Below are 18,103 nucleotides of genomic sequence, written 5' to 3'. Positions count from 1 at the left end.
GCTCAAAAGCAGTCACCACCGAAATTATATATGAGGGTGTTTGTGAATCTATTGCTTTCCTACAAGTGCATTATATGAACGACAATTCGCGTGCTACAAAGCGTGCTGTTGACAGTAAGGCCCTGACTGGCCGCGATAAGAAGAGAGGTAAATTTAAGTCGAGTCATAGAATCCACATTCCAGAAACCAAGATCTTGAATTGAACGTTCCAATTGTGATTCAGCTAAAAACCTTGCGGCTCGCAAAATAAATACGGGAGGCTCGGCTAATGCTGAAGGTGAGCATTCCATATGACATAAGAAATGACCGTTTACGATTTATTGATGTTCTGTATCTGTAGTCGGTGTGAAAGGGCCGAAAGTTTCGGGGCCAATTGATGTTGTTGACTTCATCCAAGCCCGAGCGTTTGAAATCAATGCAATGGAGGCGTCTATTAAAAACGCAAGGTATGTCTGATACTTTTCTACATAACGGAATACGTTTTTCAGACGATCTTCTCTATCGTCGAATGACTAATTTACCCAATTTGTCCAACAGCGGTGCTTTGAATCAACTGGCATTTCAATCTTTGCCCCGTGGACTGCGAAGACGAGCAGCGAGTCATAATATAAAGCGGATCCCAGTGAAACTTCGAGAAAAAGCCAAGTCTGAGGTAATTGGCTCAAAACAGAGAGGCATGATAGATTTGGATGTTTACACTGACACAATGGTATAGATGTTGAAAGGGTCTCCACCAAAAAGAACAGGACCACCAAGCCGAAGGAAGAAGAGAAGAGCCGCCACTATCGTTGAAGAATACCTACGCCGGCAAGGTAAAGATGCTTGTTACAGTGGTTGAATTTGAGCCAATTGCAAACTTAACAAGCTTTTTACCTTAGGCAATAAGAGATGGTTAGAGACGCACACATGGCATGCAAAGCGCATGCACATGAAAGACATGTGGGGGTACCGTCTTGTGAGTCCACAATTTATTCTGGTTGTTAATGGATTGAATGTTTGAACTTAATGATATTCTGTTTGCAGGCTGAGTTTCCAAACGAGAAATCTATTCGCGCTACGTATAGAGCTTCATCTCACCTTTCTATTTTACACGATGCATCATATATGGCATGTCTGGAATTGAAAGGTGTGGCTGAAGAGATTTCAAGGCTTCTCGCACCTACTACCGATCTGTCTTTACCCTCGGTGGCAAGTCAAAGGTATTGAAAAGACGTAGTACGTACCGTAATATTGGGTATATGCTTATAATCAAACATTAGGTACAACAAGGGACATCGACTCGGTCATACCACATTATATCACTATATGACATATCCACAAAATGCGATTTGTCCTATTACATTTCTCTGGCAGCAAAATCCTTCAACCACATTGAGTAAACTTTGGTTATGGATCCACCCCGCAGCGTTTGAAGAAGCATGGACATGTTTGAAGGATGCTCAGGAGAAGACTCAAAGTAAGTACAATGATCGTTATACACGTTGTAAGAAACGCACAGCTGACAGAATGTGTTCTGTCCAATTAGTGGATAATCCAGTGGTTATTACGGATTTGAGAGACGAAATTTTGATGTTTCAGCTGACAGGCCCTAGGTCGACAGCTCTACTTCATGCGGTACTGGATACCGCACAAGTGGACACCGCTGCAGCAAATGGTATGCAAAGATCTAATACAACCAACGCAAACAAGGTGTGGAGTTCGTTTAAATACCTTAGATCATCAGCATCATTACCAGCAGGTGCGGTGCTTGGCATAACTGTGCAAGATCCACGACTAAAGTAAGTCAATAATCTTCTTGGGAGATCTTTATTCAATAGCATCTTATTTGGATATTTTTGTACTTATATTCCTTAATGTCACATCCAAACGTTACAGGTTTCCACAAAAGCTACCTCGTCGTACAAACCAGGTGCCTTCCATCGATGAGAAGGAATTGCAACACAACATCGCAAGCTGGCCCAGCGATGTAGCCTTCAGCGATCTTTGGAACGAAGAGATTCGAGAAGAGCTGCGAAAGAACAAGATACCTGAATCAGAACTTAACGTTCGCCGTAGCAAGGTACTAGCAGATAACATTTCATACTCTCTCCGTTACCATGCATGTCACTGATGAGCTCTTAAAGAATCTTCTCCCTGGCACCAAACTTTTACTCACAGACGACGATGCCAGAATTCCAATCATTTTAGCTCAAAGAGGAGTCGCCACTCATACCAACACGACGCCGTCATCTCCAGAATACCAGTCTGGCTGGAACATCATTCTCCCTAAAGGATGGGGAGTGAGTTTCTGGAAATCCCTTGTATTCGCAGGTTGTCGGACGTCTGGTTTGCGCGAACAACATGCTATGCATTTCGAGAGTGGCATAGCTTGCTATCCACAGGATTGTCCTGATACGAAGGCTTACGCATTATGGAAAGCAGAGGAGAAATTAGCTGCAGAAAAGTCCTGGAAGCGAAAACCACCGGCTAAGCGACTTAACTTTGCTAAACTGGGGATTGCAGACCCATTCAATGCTGACTTTTCAGGACTTGTTTCTTCTCATGGTAACAATGATGTTGACATGGATGCGGGTGATACTCCTAACTTATGGATAGTTCGAAGCAACCAAGTTATAAATGCTTTGGCAATGTCAGACTCTTCTGAACTGGAATCATACCACGCGAAAGTGATATCTATTATGGATAAGTTGTATAATCAACGACAGTTAGACTTGGCTAAGAAGCAGCCATTGGATCTTTCAAAAGCGCTCGTATGCATCCGAATCGTACTTCTTGACCGTGGAACACCTAGTATCAATGGTCGCATATATCTAGTCCCCAGTTCTGAGCAATATTCCAAATACGTAAGGAAGTTAACATCCGTCGATAGCAAACGAATGAAGGACGACGCCAGCGATTCTGATTCAGATGAGGCTCTTGTAAAGGTATGTTCCGTCATTATCAATTTTCAGGTTTTGAAAATGGCATCTTCTGACGTTCGGTTTATACGTTACAGGAAAGCAATCTTGACATGTCTTGTTTGATCGGTTATGTCACTACAGGACAATACTCATATTGCTTGGGCAAAGGAATGGCAATAGGAAACATCACGCTAGATGGGTTAGTCAAGCTGCACACTATAGACAAAAGGTAGGAATTTATACGTTATCGACTCTTATCCTGCGAATATTGACGTTTGCTTTTTATTTCTCTTATAGCCAAGATCGAAAAGTCAAATTGCTTGTTCTCGTCAAAGGAGTACAATCTCGCATTTGCAGACCCGGTATTATAGAAGTTTTATACTAGAATCATTTCAATAATCTGATATCGGCCTCCCATCAATTGTAATACATGTCTACATTTCCTAATCCAAGCATGTTTCCATAATCACGCACCACTAAACAAATACACTGCACTACTACTATGATGGAATGTCAAAAGTTCATTTGTTGTAATTACTTTGGTTTATGTATAAACTACCTAAGCAGTTGGTTGGTTAATCGTTCTCTTGCTGTCTGATACGCTTGGATGAACGACTGCTCGCTCAGCGGGATGTCAGCAACGTCCAAACGTGGCTTGGATACACGACCAACGATAGCATTGGAATCCGTTTCCAAAATGATACTATAATTAGGGAGATATAGCGTTAACACGGGCACAATTCAATTTACGAGCCTTCAACAAACGCTTACCCATCATCCACAGTCTCGTCCAGGCACAGCACAACCAAATCCAAGTTGTCGAGGATAGATCGCTTCTCAAGTTGGTGTCTGTAACAGTTTAAGACTTAATATCAAGGTTGCTAAGAAAAAGGCGTTCACGGAAACTGTACCTCAATAAAGTGGACACCGCGTCGTAGAAGGCATTCAACATGCTGGATATCATCAACTCGTTCTCGTCGGCGGATGCAACAACATAGAAGAATATATCAATGTTGGATCGGTATAAAACAATTTGGTTGTCATACATGATGATCTCTCCTGATAAGAAGTAAGACGATGGTTAGTATCGGAAAAGGTGAAACAAAAGCGCACGAGGTCATGGTGGAGTGGCGAAGGGATTTCAAAGCAAACGTGTACAATGATGTCGCGCAAAAAGGTTCTCATCGGCACAAATGGATGTAGTGACCAAACAACACTTTTCGTACTCTCCATCTGGCAAATCGACGAGGCCATTGTGTCGGAAGCAGCACAGATGACGTGGTGAAAGCAGATCTTTACCTTGTGCCCGCTTGGTCTTGTCAAAGAGGCCCTTCTCAAAAGCCTTCTGATCTTTAGTTGAGGCAAAATCTTTACCATAGTACTTGGAAAGTACCCGGTTGCCTTCTGCATCCAACAGTATAACGGCCTTAATGGCGTATAAGGATAGATTGACCATGGTGTTAAAGGTAGTCCAGCTGGCTATTCAAGTTCCGCTCCAGTAAGTGTTAAACACCTTGTCGAGCACCAGTCTGGGGAGTTACCTGCCTGCATTACGCTAAGCCACCATCACTTCGCGCTGAATTCCTTCCAAACAACCAACGTTCTCTTTATCTGAAGAATGATCTCATATAAGCACATCCCATGCAACTATTTATTTTCAGTATCTACGTATTTATTGAAAACATGAAAAAGTTAAACAAGTTTTTTGGCAACGAAGAAACCCTTGTAGTGGCGCATCTGCCAAACACAAACAGCTCCTAAAATTACAATTTGGAGGATGGTCCACCAGACGACGCGAGAGTTGGTCAATTCAGATTGATCACGGAATTCAGCTTCCCGTTCCTGTTTTTAAATGAAGAGATGAGCATGAAGAAATGGCATAAATTTGGTTATTCAGTATTTAAGTATTGTATTGGTCTTACCCGTTGATAGCTTTGTTCGCGACGGATATCCTGAACACGTTGGTTCAATTCACGAACTCTCAAAGCCAAGTCTGTCGTGCAGAACAAAATGATCAATACGTATCCCAACCATGATATTTCCATATAGGATGAAGTTGCTTACCACTCAAAGTCTCCTTGTGATCCTGGACATTGTCAGTAGGATCGCCGATATCCATGTCGAGATGAAGTCTCTACAATCACGTAAAGAACCCGAGCTACATTAATGCTTTGGCTACACATTGGCATTATAGTGCAGAGAAACTTACAGTGCGAACAGACGAAAACCATGCATTGCTGACAGCACTCAAACAGATCGAATGGTCGCCAGAGTCAGAAGAACTGAAGGTGAAGCGGCCAGAAGCAGCACCTTTTTGGTGAACAAGAAGAGCGTTTTGGGGCAATTCCTAAAATGCACAAGCGAGGGTCAGAATTATGCCACGTCAATAGCCTGTAGACCGATCATAAATCGTACCTCAACGATAATCTGAATTTGTGTCTCTGGGTTGATAATCCACTTTCCTTGCACATCGGAATACTCCTCAGCTTTATATTCACCTGTAGACAGAGGAAGCTTGAATAAATAGGTGTCTACCAGGTTCATCTGATTATTTCCAATTACGTACCTAAAACGGTGGTGTCCTTTGGTAACTCTTCAATGAAGCATTTTTGCTCACTGCCTTCAAGGTAGAAGTAAAGTGCTTGAGATGATGAAGGGAACAGAGCACAGATCAGTGCCAATGTTGTTGCTAGTGTTATAACTGCCTTTGACACGCGTCCTAGCATGATTTGCCGGTGATTGAAAATGCTGAGAGAGGAGTGTGAGTTTAGCTGCAGGGCAAAGACCTGGGTTTTTGATGAATTGCTCCAGCGGCATTTAAATTACAACTTTTGAAAAGGTTCATCCATTGCCATACATTCGCCATGAGCCCTGAAACGTCTAATGACCTAGCGATCAAAAAGCACATTGCATACTTTCTGTACAATCTGCGCATGATGCCCGCGCCTTACACGGAAACAGAAACCAACAGGTGGGAGAACTGTGCCTTTATGCAAATGTAGCTAGGTGGCCGACACTGACAGGCAAAACCCTATGTAGAATGACTCTGGCGTTTTTCTGTTTGGGGTCGTTGTCCTTACTCGGCCAGCTCGACAGTGCTGTCTCTGAGAAAGATAGAAAGGAATGGATTGACTGGATATATGCACAACAAGTTCTACCAGATCCTGAAGACCTGGACAAAAGTAGATATACATGTGGTTTTAAAGGATCTTCGTGGGCTGGTCATTCCTATGATCCTCAAGCGGTACGAAAAGCTGTCAGGGCAATGAACACAAATTTATGCTTTCCTTTTTCCCCGTCCCATTTACTCATTTTGCGCGCATGCTATACATAGACAAGTACGAAATATGATCCGAACGACACCGCCAGCATTCCAAATACCTACACTGCACTGGCCAATTTACTTCTCCTCGGCGATGATCTCTCTAGAGTAAATACAAAGGCTATCGCCACAATGTTAAAGCATCTACAGCAAGAAGATGGAAGGTTGGTTACATAGCTGGAGTAATGTCTAGATTCTGAAATGATGCTCCCGCTGACAGACATGGCAATGTCTCGATTACAGTTATGCTCCAACTTATGGAAGCTCGGAAACAGACATTCGATTTGTTTTTTGTGCTTGTGTGATCAGCCATATACTTGACGACTGGTCTGGTGTAGATATAGACCGAGCTACAGCTTTCATTAGAAATTCTCAGGTACAGTGATAACAGCTTGACGACCGATGTTGCAAATTTCTGACGGCTTGGTTCTAGTCATATGAAAACGCAATGGGACAATCTCCAGAAGGAGAAGCTCATGGTAAGTGAAAGAACCCTTAAAAATTTCTTTGCTGTGGCTTTATAACTTATTTCGTAAGGAATTTAGGAGGCTCCACGTTCTGCGGAGTGGCAGCGTTGACATTGATGGGAAAGTTGAAGGAAGGACTAGTCGACAGAGATGAATTAATCAAATGGTGCTTGGCACGTCAAATAAGTGGGTTCCAAGGTCGGCCAAATAAGAAGGAAGACACATGCTATTGTTTTTGGATTGGAGGTGCTTTACAGGTATGGCTGGCATTCTGGTATCCATTTGAGTCTTGCGTTACAGTGGAACTTACATCGACTGGTTGATTGCCAATAGAATCTCGGAGCATTTCACCTAGTCAATGATGCCAATCTACGCAGCTTCCTAATGTCCACGCAAACCATAAGAGGAGGATTTGGTAAAGATTCGGAATCGCCACCCGGTAAGTTGGATCAAAGAGATTACAAATCTCCACCGCGGATCATTTTCTCACACTATACAAATGACATAGACGTGCTACACTCGTACATGGGCCTCGCTACGCTATCTTTGATGAAGGAACCCGGTCTGACGGAGCTGGATACGGCACTCAATATACCAATAGCTGGAGTCAACCATCTTCGTAAACTCCGTGGCCATCAATGAAGCGCAAACATCAGACAATTATTCCTTCAATAAAAAAATAGAAATATTTACCAGATATCATTTTATTCTTCAATATGATACTCATGAGAAATCTAGGCCATCATATATAGAACGCAGAATTTATGAGAGTATGGTACGTTTGCTCCAAACGGTCAATTACTGTAGATATCTGGCTGCTGTCCTCGTGGCTACATCTTGCTGCAGTCATATAATTTCGAAAAATCCGACGTCTCACAACTGTGCTACCGAGAAGTACATGAAAAACTATAATTCTCTTGCTACAATTCCCCACATTAACAAAGTATCTTTGTACCCTGCGCTAACCACGGTTAGCTAATGCTTGCTATGTAATTTCCGCGGTTGCTCAAACCACTTAAAGAGCTACCATCATCAGCGTGTTACTCCTTTCATGCAGCTTTCACATCATTTCTTGGGAATTGTAGCCTTTCAACTGGCAGCTGCCATTGTTCCTACAAAAGCTACTACCGTTACCGGTGCTCAAAGTCCGCCACCGTCAACATCAGGCAATCTACTATGGTACAATGATGTTTCTGGAGATGAATGGGTTAGTCAAGGCCTACCCATAGGCAACGGATATCAGGCTGCAATGGTAAGATGATAAGATAAATGATTATCTAGAAAATTTTCAAAACTGACTCTGTGTTGCCATCAGGTTTTTAGTGGTGTAGACAGCGATCGTATCCAGCTGAATCAGGACAGTCTATGGACAGGTGGCCCCTTCCAAAACAAAAGTTATACTGGAAATAACGCCGACCCTTCTCAGAAGGCAATGAAAGCGGCGGGTATTGCAAGCTTAAGAAAAAAGATCTGGAGCAAGGGTCAAGTACCTGTAGAGGATGCAACAACGTTGTATGGATCTTTTGGTACGTGTGACAAAAGCAATCAGTGATAAACCAGAAAGTCACCCCCACATGTCAATTTGTTGACCGCGAAACATCATTAACACCCAATGCTCTCTTAATCAGACAACTACGGAAGCTATAGGTACCTTACAAATCTTTACATAAATGCTACCAACAGTAGTCATGAGTAAGTTCAAACAAAGCAAATCGACTGTTTCCTCTGAGTATCGCATTGAGACATCTTCATCATTTTTTTTTACGATCATAGAGTCTCTAGCTATAGACGGTGGCTAGATCTGGATACGGCTCTGGCTGGTTCTTCTTATGGGATGCCGGATGGCTCTACAGTAAACAAAACATCATTCTGCTCTTACCCTGATCAAGTCTGTGTGTTTAATACCATGACCACGGGATCACTAAACCGCGTGTATACGGTTGGCTTTAGCAACGATGACTCTGGACCCCCACCAAACATGACATGCAATGGCAGCAATGGCATGATTTTGCGTGGCAAAGCAGATGATACCGCCACTTCTATGATTTTCGAAGGCCAATTGGTTGTTGCCACGCAAGAGGGGAAGGTATCTTGTAAAAACGGAGTCATCACAGTTCAAGGGTCCAAGCAATTCACAGCAGTTGTGAGTTCTGGCACGAATTTCAAACAAGACAACGGAAACGCTGCGGCAAAGTTCAGTTTCAAAGGCCCAGACCCCCATGGTCAGGTTACCAAAATTATCAAGAAAGCTGCAGCTAAAACCTTTGATAGCCTACTGTCAACTCATGTCACTGATTATAAACGACTTTATAATAACTTCAAGTTAAGTTGGAATGCACAGATAGTGGAACGTCCCACTAATTTGCAGGTGGCAAAGTACAGAGTGGATGCAAACAATCCGTACTTGGAATGGTTGGTAAGTTATATATGTTAATGATTTACCTGTATTGCAGAACTCGTCCTACGTCGGATGTACTAATCGGTAATTTCTTAGGCTTTCAACTATGGACGATACCTCCTAATTGCATCTTCACGGCCAGGTTCTCTTCCAGCCAATCTGCAAGGTAAGATGTCCGGATGGACGTTCATCATATAGGCATTTAAGCTGATGGCATTGTAAGGTAAATGGGCCGATGGTTTGAGCCCTCCCTGGAGCGCCGATTATCACTTGGATATCAATCTACAGATGAAGTAAATATTGCACTTTGCTAAGCTTCTCCAATTGAGTATAATACTAACCACTTTTTTTTTTACCGAACAAATAGCTACTGGTAAGGCTCTTTAAAAGATGGAAAGTTTGATACTCCCTATGCTCAACTTTCGGAGTAACATCTTGTAAAATAAACAGGGCAGCACAAACAACCGGGTTATCAGAAACGGCTTTGCCGATGGTTGAGTATCTAGCCAAGAATTATATCCCTCGTGGAAAGCAAACAGGTAAGTTGAATGGATAGGTTCGCAGTGATTCTAAATATCTAATTGCCCTTTGCAGCGGATATACATTATAGTGCGAGAGGATTCATTGCCCACGAAGAAAACAATATATTTGGCTCCACTGGTCCAAGAAGTGGTGGCGAATATGCTATTTTCCCATTAGGGTCTACATGGATGGTACGCATACTGTGAAGATAATATGTAAAACTTAGATTTCTTAGTACTAATTGTAACCTTTTCCCAACGGGTAGTCAATGCAAGCATGGTAAGAGTGATTTAGAGACTTCCGTTGATCTATTGTAGCTTCAGCCTCTCAGCCATATCTATTCTACTTTGCTGCGGTTTAGGGATCACTTTGGTACGTAAGGTTTGGTATAGTGGGACAACTAGCAGAGTTCTCTTATGTCTAAAATTGTGGTTCAGATTATACACAGGACACAAAATGGCTTCAGTCTCAGGGATGGGATATTCTCAAAGAATCGAGGTAATGGCCATCTCTAATAGCGGATAAACTCGATTTATTGTATGCTAACGAAAGTAATAACAGCTTGTTTTGGATTGATTACCTCACTTTGGACAAACATACAAACGACGGATTGCTAGTTGCGGCACCTTGTGGTAGTAGTGAGCATGGAAATGTAAGCCGACTAAGTTTTTGAAATCGACACTGCTTTTTTAATGCCTAAACAAGTAAATTTGCGGTAGGTGACATTTGGATGCACAGAGTTTCAAAATGTCATTTGGGAAACATTCCAAAACACCCGCAAAGCTTTTCAGTTTGCAAAAGACTCCAATGCATCTTTTCTCACCGAGCTGGAATCCACTATCAACAAAACAGACAAAGGCCTTTACGTTGGTAGTTGGGGTCAACTGCAAGAGTGGAAACTTGATTTAGACTTGCCAGACGATCAACACCGTCACCTCTCCAATCTTATCTCCCTATTTCCAGGATACCTGGTCAGCTCCATCGAGCCAAAATTCAAGTCTGCTGCTGAAGTATCCCTCATTCATCGTGGACCTGGCATTGAGGATTCGGATGCTGGGTAAGAACCTTATTAAGCCTGAAACAGGGATATAAAGGTAACAAAGTGAATTCTAATCGTTCTGAGCAGATGGGAAAAAGTTTGGCGGTCTGGATGCTGGGCTGCATTAGGTAATGCAACACAGGCAAAGTATGAGCTGCAACTAACAATTCAGCGAGATTTTACGGTAGGGGTTAAGCCAAAAGCAATGTGGAAGCCAAATTGATTTTTCTACGGACAGTACTAATTTGTAAATTAGGAAAACCTTTTTGATAATTACACATCAACCATTTTTCAAATCGACGCCAACCTTGGATACCCAGCAGCGGTCATGGTATGAGGATTAATGGCTGAACCCCTCTGATAATGCATACTAATGCCCTTACATTTTTTAGCAAATGTTATTTCAAGACCCCGATACAGTAGTGGGTGGCAGAGAGTCTGCATTATTCAAGCTTTTGCCTGCATGGCCATCGGCTTGGTCTACTCAAGGCGGTGGCGTTTCTGGGCTGCGCGGTCGTGGTGGATACCGGCTGAGTTTTGAATGGAACGACAAAAATGCTATCAAGAGCCTGCATATTGAAGCGGACAAGGCACCGGCAGATCGCCAAATAGAGATCGTTGTTGACAGTTGGATAGGTGGTCGGCCTAAGATTGTTTCATCTGATGGGGAAAAACTGGCCTTGTCCATCTCTGGCAGTACTGTTAGCTTCATAGCCAGATCACAGAAAAGCTATACCATTGAATGAACAGGCCGATGGAAATGTGAGAGTTGTAGCAATTTCACTGTCTTCTACAATGACAGACCTATCGTCGATAAATATCTCAGCTTTCATGACTTTTTTAATTTTTTTTAATTTTTTATTGTTACTGCGGCGCTACATCCTACCAATTCTTACCAATTCTACGTTGGGTGGTATAAATCAACCCGCTATCGATAAGAATACGCCAAGAGAATTTTCCCTCCATGTTGCGTGTTCTACAGGTCATGGGACTCTCGTCTCCTTTATTTCTTTTTTTTTTTTTTATTTATAAAAAAAAAATAAGAATTGGGAACTGTGGACAGTCCTCCCGGCATCCAAACTGTTTGAAATCGAAAACAAAGTCGTCAACAACTCTTGCTAAAGGATGTAACTTTAATTCTCTTCCACATTCGGCATTAATTCTAAATTAAAGGATGTATCACGTCTGTCGATGTGCTTACATTAGGAAGCTGGTAACTCATGATGGTTATTGGAGACTGGGATAAGGGTAGCCCGAGTGTCCGTGAATTTTCCTCGGCGATCCTTACTCAAAAAATACACAAACCAATGACTCACCCCCCATTTTACTACTGAAAGAAAAAACGTTCGCTGTTTTATTTGTTTGGCTATGGACCCATGTCTCCCCTGCGTTCATAAGAAGCATGCGGACTAGAAAACGTTTTCTCTGCGTTTTCTCTAGTCGGGGATTGGATGACTTAAAAAGTATATAAGAACACTGAACAAGAATTACCCTTCATCAAATTCACTGATAACCAGTTATGATGCTTTCCAACAATACACATATAAATTACAATACCTCATCAACCACATCTCCTTCGAAGGGCCTAAACATGAAGCATGCTATAGTATTACGTTGTCCCGGTTGTAAATACTTTCAAGTAGATTGCCGCTGCCCAAGACCAGCTACAAGAGGTAGTAGAAAAAGATAGTATAATCTTATCATTGTTGTAGCGCTAGAAGGTTGATCTTTTCTGGAAAGCTGATGTCAAATTGTTCATATTGTATAAATCAGTAATTACTACTGAATTGTTTTGTTTTGTAAACTGAAGGTAATAAATTATCCATTAACCGGTTTGATCCGTGCATAACTCAGTCACCTCTTTGTTTTCTGGCTTATGAGCACTGTTTCATCTTTGAACTACAAGCTTGGTAGCCTTGAGGCTAACCTTCTTTTCTTTGTTATTTTGCAGCTCTTTAATGGATTTCTGTAACTTACCAGACAACTTGGTACTTTACTTTATGTCCTTTATTAACCGCATCATCATGGTTCATTACTGACCAGGATGATTGCAATTGATACGGTAGGCAAGCTTTCTTTCGAAACCCCAATACCAAACTGATCTACGAAAACATTTGGGACATGGAATAGCGCCTTGCAGGTAGAGTACTCTTCATTTAAACTTCGCTCGTGTATTCGCACAAGCTTTTTTATATAGATCAAAAGATCCGATAGCCTTTATTCATTTTGAATTCCATACTAATTGGTAACTTCGATATTGAAATCATTTAGAGTTATATCTAATGACTATAGTCAGCATACATTTTCATGCGATTCCACCAGGCCACTAAATTCTGATCTTGATTTATCATGCGGTTGTAAAAAGTCTCTGGATCAAACTTTTCGAGCATGATGATATAACTTGCTAGACATATATCAGCCCAACCAGGCTCATCTCCTGTTAAATAGTCATATTTGGCCAATGATTTGGCTATGAGTGCCAGCTGCTTGTTCAAAGCTTGGAGATGTTCTTCACTGTCACCGGCATAATCCTCCAAACTTTGCTTGAAAACACTTTCTCTGCTTTTGCGGTAATATACCTGAGCTTCTTCATCCAACTCATGGAACAACTTCAGTATTGTCATACGAAATGGTAGAAATACGATATTTTGCATGGACCAGTCATCAAAAAAAAAGTGAATTCCAGCTCCCCCATGGAAAATGGATGGTGACGGATACTTTTGTTCCAGATACAGCGCTATCTTCTTAGAGTCTTGAATGCTCTCGCCATCGACATCCGTGATACATGGAACGCACCGAAGTCCTTGAGGTACAAGTTCACCAATTACTTGGGGTATATCCAGGAAATGAAGGTATTTTGTCGTGTAGTCCAATCCCTATTATGAAAGTTAGCAAACTTGGCTTGGATCAATTTAGCTTTCGAGATATATGCTTACCTTAATGTTCATTAGGAACCTGATTTTCCATGTGTTTGGCGACCATGGGTTAGCCTCGCTCGAATCCCGTGTGCGTTTCAAATCATAGAGTACGATGCTCATAATTACGATGCTGAAAAAATTGGATCCGCCATCCCAATTTATACTTTTTATCGGTGCTTACGCAGCACTTGCCTTCACCGTTGATCTGCGTCACATTTCTGTGTTACACTCAGGTTGTCTGCGAACAAATTATTAATTGCAGAACCCGGAATATGACTCAGGCAAGTGAACGAAGATGTTTCTATATCAAAGTTGCAATTTAATGGAGTATGGTATAATAAAGCCCTCAAGGAACAAAGAAGACACCTGCTGAAAGCACTATGGATGATACACTTTTGGAACGAAAGCTTCTGAGTTTAACGTTTTGCAGCATACGCCTCTAAAACAGAGACTTGATGCCAATCAAGTGTCTGTTTTGGTATCGTTCGAAATAAGCAACTTTCGGCATAGAATCGACATATCCATTCTTTATTACAGCCTTGTGATGATTGCGGATCCTTATTTTCTGAATGTATATATAGTGTGCGTAATACGAGACGAACACTAGTCGTTCGATAGTGTAGATGCGATTGGAGCTATATTTCATCAGTTGTCCTCGTTAGCGTACTCCTCCATACGTTCCCACCATGCTTTGAGATGGATGTGTCTGCCTAGCACTTCCTCTGCAAGCATATCAGGATGCGTCTTCTTGAGACAGACAAGCTGACTTGCAAGTACAATGTCAGACCAACCAACCTGATCTCCAGTCAAAAAGCTATATTTGGAAAGAATCTTTGCTACCGGCTCGAGTGCTTTGTTCAAGGCTAAAATATGCTCTTTGGGATTTCCCGCAAAGTTTTCCAAAGAGGTGGCAAACATGAACTCTCGACCTTTTCGGAGGTGCAATTGGGCTTCCTCATCTAAACTGCTATACATCGCCGGAAGCGATGCAAGGAAAGGTTTGGGGCCAATATTCTCGGCAGACCAATCCTCAAAGAAGAAATGGATGCCTTGACCCCCTTGAAAAATCGATGGAGTAGGGTATTTTTCTTCCAAATACAACGCTATAACTCGTGAGTCTTGAATGGTTATGCCGTCAACATCCGTGATACATGGCACCGTGGCTTTAGGTGTATCTGGAACAAGCTTTCCAATAGTTTCAGGTATTTCAAGAAAGTGAAGATATTCTGTTGAGTAGTCCAATCCCTTAAGCGCACAGACGTGAGTGGTCTATATTGATCGAGCTATACCTTGTATTCTTCGCCCTTTTTTCGTATTTACCTTGATATTCAATAGATAACGCGTCTTCCAAGTATTAGGTGACCATGGATTCCTATCATTGAGACTTCTTGTTTTCTTCAAATCGTATAGTTTTATGGACATGATTTTTAGTGAAGACGAAAGTAGTTTTCGGTCCGTGTAAACCATGTACGCTGCGACTTTTATAGTGGTGACGTTCTGAACTCAGTTTTAAGATGCCGACACGGCTTTTCTTGAAAGCCATTTCCATATTAAAGGTTGACAGTACAATTCATAACGTTGTTCTAGTTGGACAGAGCAGTTCTATTTAGCTCGAGTTTGCGGTTTTTCTTTTATGAACAACACAATGGCGCTTCGAAATGGAGGCTCATAAGTGAGTTACATCTCCACACTTAAAATTAAAAATAAGCAATGCCTTCGATGGGCATTTTCTTTATTATAAACCTTTGTCTATCTATAATTTGGAATAGACAGCAGGCTTCTTGGTAACAAAAGCTTCAACGGAGCGGGGAATATCTTCGGTACTCAACATAGCGGCATTCCATGTTACTGTGTATTCAAGTCCTTCGGCCACCGAGTGATCGCGAGAATAGTTGAGCAAGTTCCTAGTAACATACCGTTGCTCAATCAGCACATGGACAAACAATAGCTTACACTTCCCAGGTTAAAACTTACTTTGTTCCAACCACAGCTACGGGAGACTTGGATGCAATCAACTTGGCAGTCTTGATAGCCTCAGCTTCAAAAATACACAAGATCAGAATAGGCCATCATTTCTATCTTTCTTTTATAATGTACTCACCAACGACCTCCTCTTGACTTCCCAAAACTTTGTTGATGAGCCCGCATTGCAAAGCTTCCTCGGCATAGAGGCTAGCACACAAAACATTTAGACATCGCCATTGGTATTTGTGAAGATATACTCATCCAATCACTTACTTTCTTCCTGTGAAACACAATTCCCGCACCAAACTGTTGTTGCCAATGACCTTGGGTAGACGTTGCAAAGTACCAACATCCGCAGCTAAGCCAACATCAACTTCCTGCAAAGTATCATGGAGTCTGTTATTTAACATGACTAGACTCCGTCCTCAGACATGTGATTTTAAACCTACCTTTACACAGAAAAAGGAATCCTTTGTGGCATAGCGGATATCACAAGCAGTAATCATGTCAACACCAGCACCAAAGCAACCATTGTGAACAGCTGCAATGACAGGCTTGTCGCATTGCTCAATGGCTGTGAAAGCAGCTTGGAAATCCTAAAGATACGACTGTAAGCTCAAACTACACAGCTTTCGCAAGCAAATAATGAATACAATGAATACCTCAATGTGACGTCTTCGATGGAAAGCAGCTCTTGCGACATCCATTCCATTGTCCATAATGGCAAGACCATTTTCTGACACTGCATGAAGAGAGATCAATAGATTAATTTGAAAGAGCTACGATGTCTACGCACAATGATATGATCTTGATACTGACGGTCCAATCCAGCAGTGAACATTCTTCCGGAGCCGGAGACCACCACCGCTCTGATATCTCTGTCTTCGCGAATTATCTGGAAGATCTTTCTAACCTCCTTGACTTGACTGTGTACAACGATATTAGTATATGGTTAAAAGCGGGGAAGGTACCGACCGAGATACTTGCGTAGGGTTGAAGGCGTTGAGCTTCTTGGGGCGGTTGAGCTGTACATGCAAGACATTGTCTGCGATGAATTCACCCTTGACGGTTTCAAAGTTGGTGTATGCAGACATTAAAAGTTAATGGACAAGGTTGGCATTTGGGATGATTCAGCGGTTTTATTCTTTTCAGCGTGCTACTCCGCATATCCCACGATTTGACCCCACGCGAGAGCTTGTTCATTTCCAAACCGAAAAATCAGACTCAACCCAACGACTGGTTAGAAATATACTCTTTTTGGACTATGGGTTTGCAGAAGAGGTAAACCTTCGCGAGTCTTGCCGCTCTCATTCACTTCTCATAACTGACGCGACGTTTATAGTATCCGTCAACTTCACTACCAAGATCAGAATGACAGTGTGCATGTCAAAGTACAAGAGGTTTGTAGTCAATTACCCGCAGTCGATCCCTGAAGTGTGCAGACATTCTTTAATACTATAATAGCTACTTGACCCTTCATATGGCAGCTATATTTGGCCGTCCTCGCTGGTTCTGGCGGAATACGTTTGGAAGCATCGATTTCAGTTTGCCAATAGCCGTGTAGTCGAGGTAAGCTCGCGGGCTGCACGAAATTTAATATCCCATTTGACAGCAACTCATGTTTCGTTCTCGGTTTAGCTTGGTGCAGGTACTGCACTTCCTTCGCTTATACTTGCGAAATTTTTCTATCAAAAATCGACACAACTCATAGTCACCGACATTGCTCCTATCTTGCCAAATATCATAGCCAATTGTGATTTAAACGGAATACCTCAATTAGGATCAACGCTCTGGGTTCGAGAATTGGCTTGGGGAACGTTTGGCAGCCATGGGATAGATAGTCTATTAAACGACATCGATACGCAGTGGCATGAAAAGATTGACTGGATCCTAGGTAGCGATACCTTTTATGATCCAGCTGGTTAGTAATGTTTTCTCCATCCTCACTTTTCACCACAAGGTACTCAATGTCTTTACCCCTCTACAGACTTTGAAAAGCTTTTGATGACCGTTTCATACATCATACATAGACACAACAAAAATGCTAAATTCATCACAGCTTACCAAGAGAGAAGGTCAGTGAATATGAATGATATTGCAATCAAGTCATCAGAAGACTGATGAGCAGTTTTACATATCCGTAGCTCCAAACGATCGATACAGCTTTTACTGGATAAGTGGTCTTTAACCTGTCGTCTTATCCCGAAAGAATCTTTCGGTTTTGAAGATGCTCGATATATACAAGACGAGGAATCCAGCTCAGATGACGGGTTACCAAATGAAAATGTAGCATCAGTAAAAATCAGATCTGGAGCATTAGCCAGTGTGTTTTTATTGGAAATATCCTCTACTCCGCCTTGACAGTAGCAACAACACACAGTATTGTGAAAGCATCTTCAACGGAACAATACCTTGATAGACCCAAAAACGTTCGTAAGCGAGACTCTTACACGGTCAGAAAGAGTCGATCATACGGAATGCAAGTAATTCCTCCTAATTATTGCCGATATAAGTTCGCTCACGACTTTGTTTGCAATGGTATCTCATGCGAAGCCTAGTTACTATTCACAAT

At 42.0% G+C, this 18,103-nt stretch overlaps 9 protein-coding genes across 9 annotated transcripts; 4 read left to right on the top strand and 5 right to left on the bottom strand.

The window, feature by feature from the left end:
• The first annotated feature begins 74 nt into the window (after positions 1 to 74).
• On the top strand, positions 75 to 3,642 carry K450DRAFT_230547 (uncharacterized protein). Its single transcript, XM_051587268.1, has 12 exons — positions 75 to 147; positions 224 to 277; positions 341 to 652; positions 716 to 812; positions 879 to 955; positions 1,024 to 1,199; positions 1,260 to 1,456; positions 1,526 to 1,778; positions 1,876 to 2,059; positions 2,124 to 2,924; positions 2,996 to 3,129; positions 3,198 to 3,642. The coding sequence occupies exons 3-12, from the start codon at positions 377 to 379 to the stop codon at positions 3,283 to 3,285; spliced, it is 2,283 nt and encodes a 760-aa protein (XP_051446659.1). The 5' UTR covers positions 75 to 147; positions 224 to 277; positions 341 to 376; the 3' UTR covers positions 3,286 to 3,642.
• Positions 3,182 to 4,383, bottom strand: K450DRAFT_230544 (uncharacterized protein). Its single transcript, XM_051587267.1, has 4 exons — positions 4,200 to 4,383; positions 3,812 to 3,959; positions 3,672 to 3,749; positions 3,182 to 3,603 (listed from the first exon to the last, which is right to left on the bottom strand). Exons 1-4 carry the CDS (start codon positions 4,354 to 4,356, stop codon positions 3,456 to 3,458), a joined length of 531 nt encoding a protein of 176 aa, XP_051446658.1. The 5' UTR covers positions 4,357 to 4,383; the 3' UTR covers positions 3,182 to 3,455.
• A 140-nt stretch (positions 4,384 to 4,523) lies between these two features.
• Positions 4,524 to 5,672, bottom strand: K450DRAFT_230537 (uncharacterized protein). The gene is made up of 6 exons (XM_051587266.1): positions 5,467 to 5,672; positions 5,316 to 5,398; positions 5,110 to 5,247; positions 4,965 to 5,034; positions 4,823 to 4,893; positions 4,524 to 4,742 (listed from the first exon to the last, which is right to left on the bottom strand). The coding sequence occupies exons 1-6, from the start codon at positions 5,624 to 5,626 to the stop codon at positions 4,593 to 4,595; spliced, it is 672 nt and encodes a 223-aa protein (XP_051446657.1). The 5' UTR covers positions 5,627 to 5,672; the 3' UTR covers positions 4,524 to 4,592.
• A 61-nt stretch (positions 5,673 to 5,733) lies between these two features.
• K450DRAFT_230534 (uncharacterized protein) lies at positions 5,734 to 7,388 on the top strand. Its single transcript, XM_051587265.1, has 7 exons — positions 5,734 to 6,144; positions 6,235 to 6,386; positions 6,466 to 6,598; positions 6,656 to 6,701; positions 6,768 to 6,946; positions 7,023 to 7,128; positions 7,198 to 7,388. Exons 1-7 carry the CDS (start codon positions 5,941 to 5,943, stop codon positions 7,329 to 7,331), a joined length of 954 nt encoding a protein of 317 aa, XP_051446656.1. The 5' UTR covers positions 5,734 to 5,940; the 3' UTR covers positions 7,332 to 7,388.
• Positions 7,389 to 7,740: 352 nt separating this feature from the next.
• K450DRAFT_278743 (uncharacterized protein) lies at positions 7,741 to 11,463 on the top strand (the record flags this gene model as incomplete). The annotated part of the gene is made up of 17 exons (XM_051593302.1): positions 7,741 to 7,941; positions 8,005 to 8,215; positions 8,318 to 8,381; positions 8,463 to 9,105; positions 9,184 to 9,253; positions 9,311 to 9,380; positions 9,455 to 9,460; positions 9,538 to 9,626; positions 9,682 to 9,800; positions 9,875 to 9,888; positions 9,971 to 9,981; positions 10,047 to 10,107; positions 10,171 to 10,261; positions 10,329 to 10,666; positions 10,736 to 10,832; positions 10,905 to 10,979; positions 11,041 to 11,463. The coding sequence occupies 17 exons, from the start codon at positions 7,741 to 7,743 to the stop codon at positions 11,392 to 11,394; spliced, it is 2,514 nt and encodes an 837-aa protein (XP_051446655.1). The 3' UTR covers positions 11,395 to 11,463.
• A 1,363-nt stretch (positions 11,464 to 12,826) lies between these two features.
• Positions 12,827 to 13,686, bottom strand: K450DRAFT_298372 (uncharacterized protein; the record flags this gene model as incomplete). The annotated part of the gene is made up of 2 exons (XM_051593686.1): positions 12,827 to 13,524; positions 13,585 to 13,686. The coding sequence occupies 2 exons, from the start codon at positions 13,684 to 13,686 to the stop codon at positions 12,928 to 12,930; spliced, it is 699 nt and encodes a 232-aa protein (XP_051446654.1). The 3' UTR covers positions 12,827 to 12,927.
• Positions 13,687 to 14,017: 331 nt separating this feature from the next.
• K450DRAFT_278741 (uncharacterized protein) lies at positions 14,018 to 14,997 on the bottom strand. Its single transcript, XM_051593301.1, has 2 exons — positions 14,887 to 14,997; positions 14,018 to 14,811 (listed from the first exon to the last, which is right to left on the bottom strand). Exons 1-2 carry the CDS (start codon positions 14,986 to 14,988, stop codon positions 14,212 to 14,214), a joined length of 702 nt encoding a protein of 233 aa, XP_051446653.1. The 5' UTR covers positions 14,989 to 14,997; the 3' UTR covers positions 14,018 to 14,211.
• A 266-nt stretch (positions 14,998 to 15,263) lies between these two features.
• On the bottom strand, positions 15,264 to 16,742 carry K450DRAFT_230520 (uncharacterized protein). The gene is made up of 8 exons (XM_051587264.1): positions 16,519 to 16,742; positions 16,351 to 16,457; positions 16,194 to 16,273; positions 15,981 to 16,127; positions 15,805 to 15,908; positions 15,668 to 15,738; positions 15,541 to 15,604; positions 15,264 to 15,470 (listed from the first exon to the last, which is right to left on the bottom strand). The coding sequence occupies exons 1-8, from the start codon at positions 16,623 to 16,625 to the stop codon at positions 15,320 to 15,322; spliced, it is 831 nt and encodes a 276-aa protein (XP_051446652.1). The 5' UTR covers positions 16,626 to 16,742; the 3' UTR covers positions 15,264 to 15,319.
• K450DRAFT_230516 (uncharacterized protein) lies at positions 16,678 to 17,979 on the top strand. Its single transcript, XM_051587263.1, has 6 exons — positions 16,678 to 16,812; positions 16,874 to 16,931; positions 16,996 to 17,100; positions 17,170 to 17,452; positions 17,519 to 17,606; positions 17,676 to 17,979. The coding sequence occupies exons 1-6, from the start codon at positions 16,796 to 16,798 to the stop codon at positions 17,890 to 17,892; spliced, it is 768 nt and encodes a 255-aa protein (XP_051446651.1). The 5' UTR covers positions 16,678 to 16,795; the 3' UTR covers positions 17,893 to 17,979.
• Positions 17,980 to 18,103: the final 124 nt, after the last annotated feature.

Source organism: Umbelopsis ramanniana (genome assembly GCF_025399195.1).
Source record: "Umbelopsis ramanniana AG unplaced genomic scaffold K450scaffold_13, whole genome shotgun sequence".
NCBI classification, from domain to species: Eukaryota; Fungi; Mucoromycota; class Umbelopsidomycetes; order Umbelopsidales; family Umbelopsidaceae; genus Umbelopsis; species Umbelopsis ramanniana.
Note: the sequence above shows the minus strand (reverse complement) of the source record. Positions and strands in the feature narration are given on the sequence as shown.

What these genes read in the sequence shown, in the direction of transcription:
- K450DRAFT_230547 (XM_051587268.1), top strand. Translation starts at nt 377, where the DNA reads ATGTTGTTGACTTCATCCAAGCCCGAGCGTTTGAAATCAATGCAATGG. An exon ending in GAGAAAAAGCCAAGTCTGAG is followed by an intron (nt 653 to 715) that starts GTAATTGGCTCA and finishes ACAATGGTATAG; the next exon opens with ATGTTGAAAGGGTCTCCACC. An exon ending in AGAATACCTACGCCGGCAAG is followed by an intron (nt 813 to 878) that starts GTAAAGATGCTT and finishes TTTTTACCTTAG; the next exon opens with GCAATAAGAGATGGTTAGAG.
- K450DRAFT_230544 (XM_051587267.1), bottom strand. Translation starts at nt 4,356, where the DNA reads ATGGTCAATCTATCCTTATACGCCATTAAGGCCGTTATACTGTTGGAT. An exon ending in CAAGACCAAGCGGGCACAAG is followed by an intron (nt 3,960 to 4,199) that starts GTAAAGATCTGC and finishes ACTTCTTATCAG; the next exon opens with GAGAGATCATCATGTATGAC. An exon ending in GCGGTGTCCACTTTATTGAG is followed by an intron (nt 3,750 to 3,811) that starts GTACAGTTTCCG and finishes AAACTGTTACAG; the next exon opens with ACACCAACTTGAGAAGCGAT.
- K450DRAFT_230537 (XM_051587266.1), bottom strand. Translation starts at nt 5,626, where the DNA reads ATGCTAGGACGCGTGTCAAAGGCAGTTATAACACTAGCAACAACATTG. An exon ending in AAAGGACACCACCGTTTTAG is followed by an intron (nt 5,399 to 5,466) that starts GTACGTAATTGG and finishes CTCTGTCTACAG; the next exon opens with GTGAATATAAAGCTGAGGAG. An exon ending in GGTTTTCGTCTGTTCGCACT is followed by an intron (nt 5,035 to 5,109) that starts GTAAGTTTCTCT and finishes ACGTGATTGTAG; the next exon opens with AGACTTCATCTCGACATGGA.
- K450DRAFT_230534 (XM_051587265.1), top strand. Translation starts at nt 5,941, where the DNA reads ATGACTCTGGCGTTTTTCTGTTTGGGGTCGTTGTCCTTACTCGGCCAG. An exon ending in CTTTCATTAGAAATTCTCAG is followed by an intron (nt 6,599 to 6,655) that starts GTACAGTGATAA and finishes GCTTGGTTCTAG; the next exon opens with TCATATGAAAACGCAATGGG. An exon ending in TCCAGAAGGAGAAGCTCATG is followed by an intron (nt 6,702 to 6,767) that starts GTAAGTGAAAGA and finishes TAAGGAATTTAG; the next exon opens with GAGGCTCCACGTTCTGCGGA.
- K450DRAFT_278741 (XM_051593301.1), bottom strand. Translation starts at nt 14,988, where the DNA reads ATGTCCATAAAACTATACGATTTGAAGAAAACAAGAAGTCTCAATGAT. An exon ending in GTTATCTATTGAATATCAAG is followed by an intron (nt 14,812 to 14,886) that starts GTAAATACGAAA and finishes TGTGCGCTTAAG; the next exon opens with GGATTGGACTACTCAACAGA.
- K450DRAFT_230520 (XM_051587264.1), bottom strand. Translation starts at nt 16,625, where the DNA reads ATGTCTGCATACACCAACTTTGAAACCGTCAAGGGTGAATTCATCGCA. An exon ending in CTCAACGCCTTCAACCCTAC is followed by an intron (nt 16,458 to 16,518) that starts GCAAGTATCTCG and finishes CGTTGTACACAG; the next exon opens with TCAAGTCAAGGAGGTTAGAA. An exon ending in ATTCCTTTTTCTGTGTAAAG is followed by an intron (nt 15,909 to 15,980) that starts GTAGGTTTAAAA and finishes GATACTTTGCAG; the next exon opens with GAAGTTGATGTTGGCTTAGC.
- K450DRAFT_230516 (XM_051587263.1), top strand. An exon ending in TGCATGTCAAAGTACAAGAG is followed by an intron (nt 16,932 to 16,995) that starts GTTTGTAGTCAA and finishes ATACTATAATAG; the next exon opens with CTACTTGACCCTTCATATGG. An exon ending in ACAGCTTACCAAGAGAGAAG is followed by an intron (nt 17,607 to 17,675) that starts GTCAGTGAATAT and finishes ACATATCCGTAG; the next exon opens with CTCCAAACGATCGATACAGC.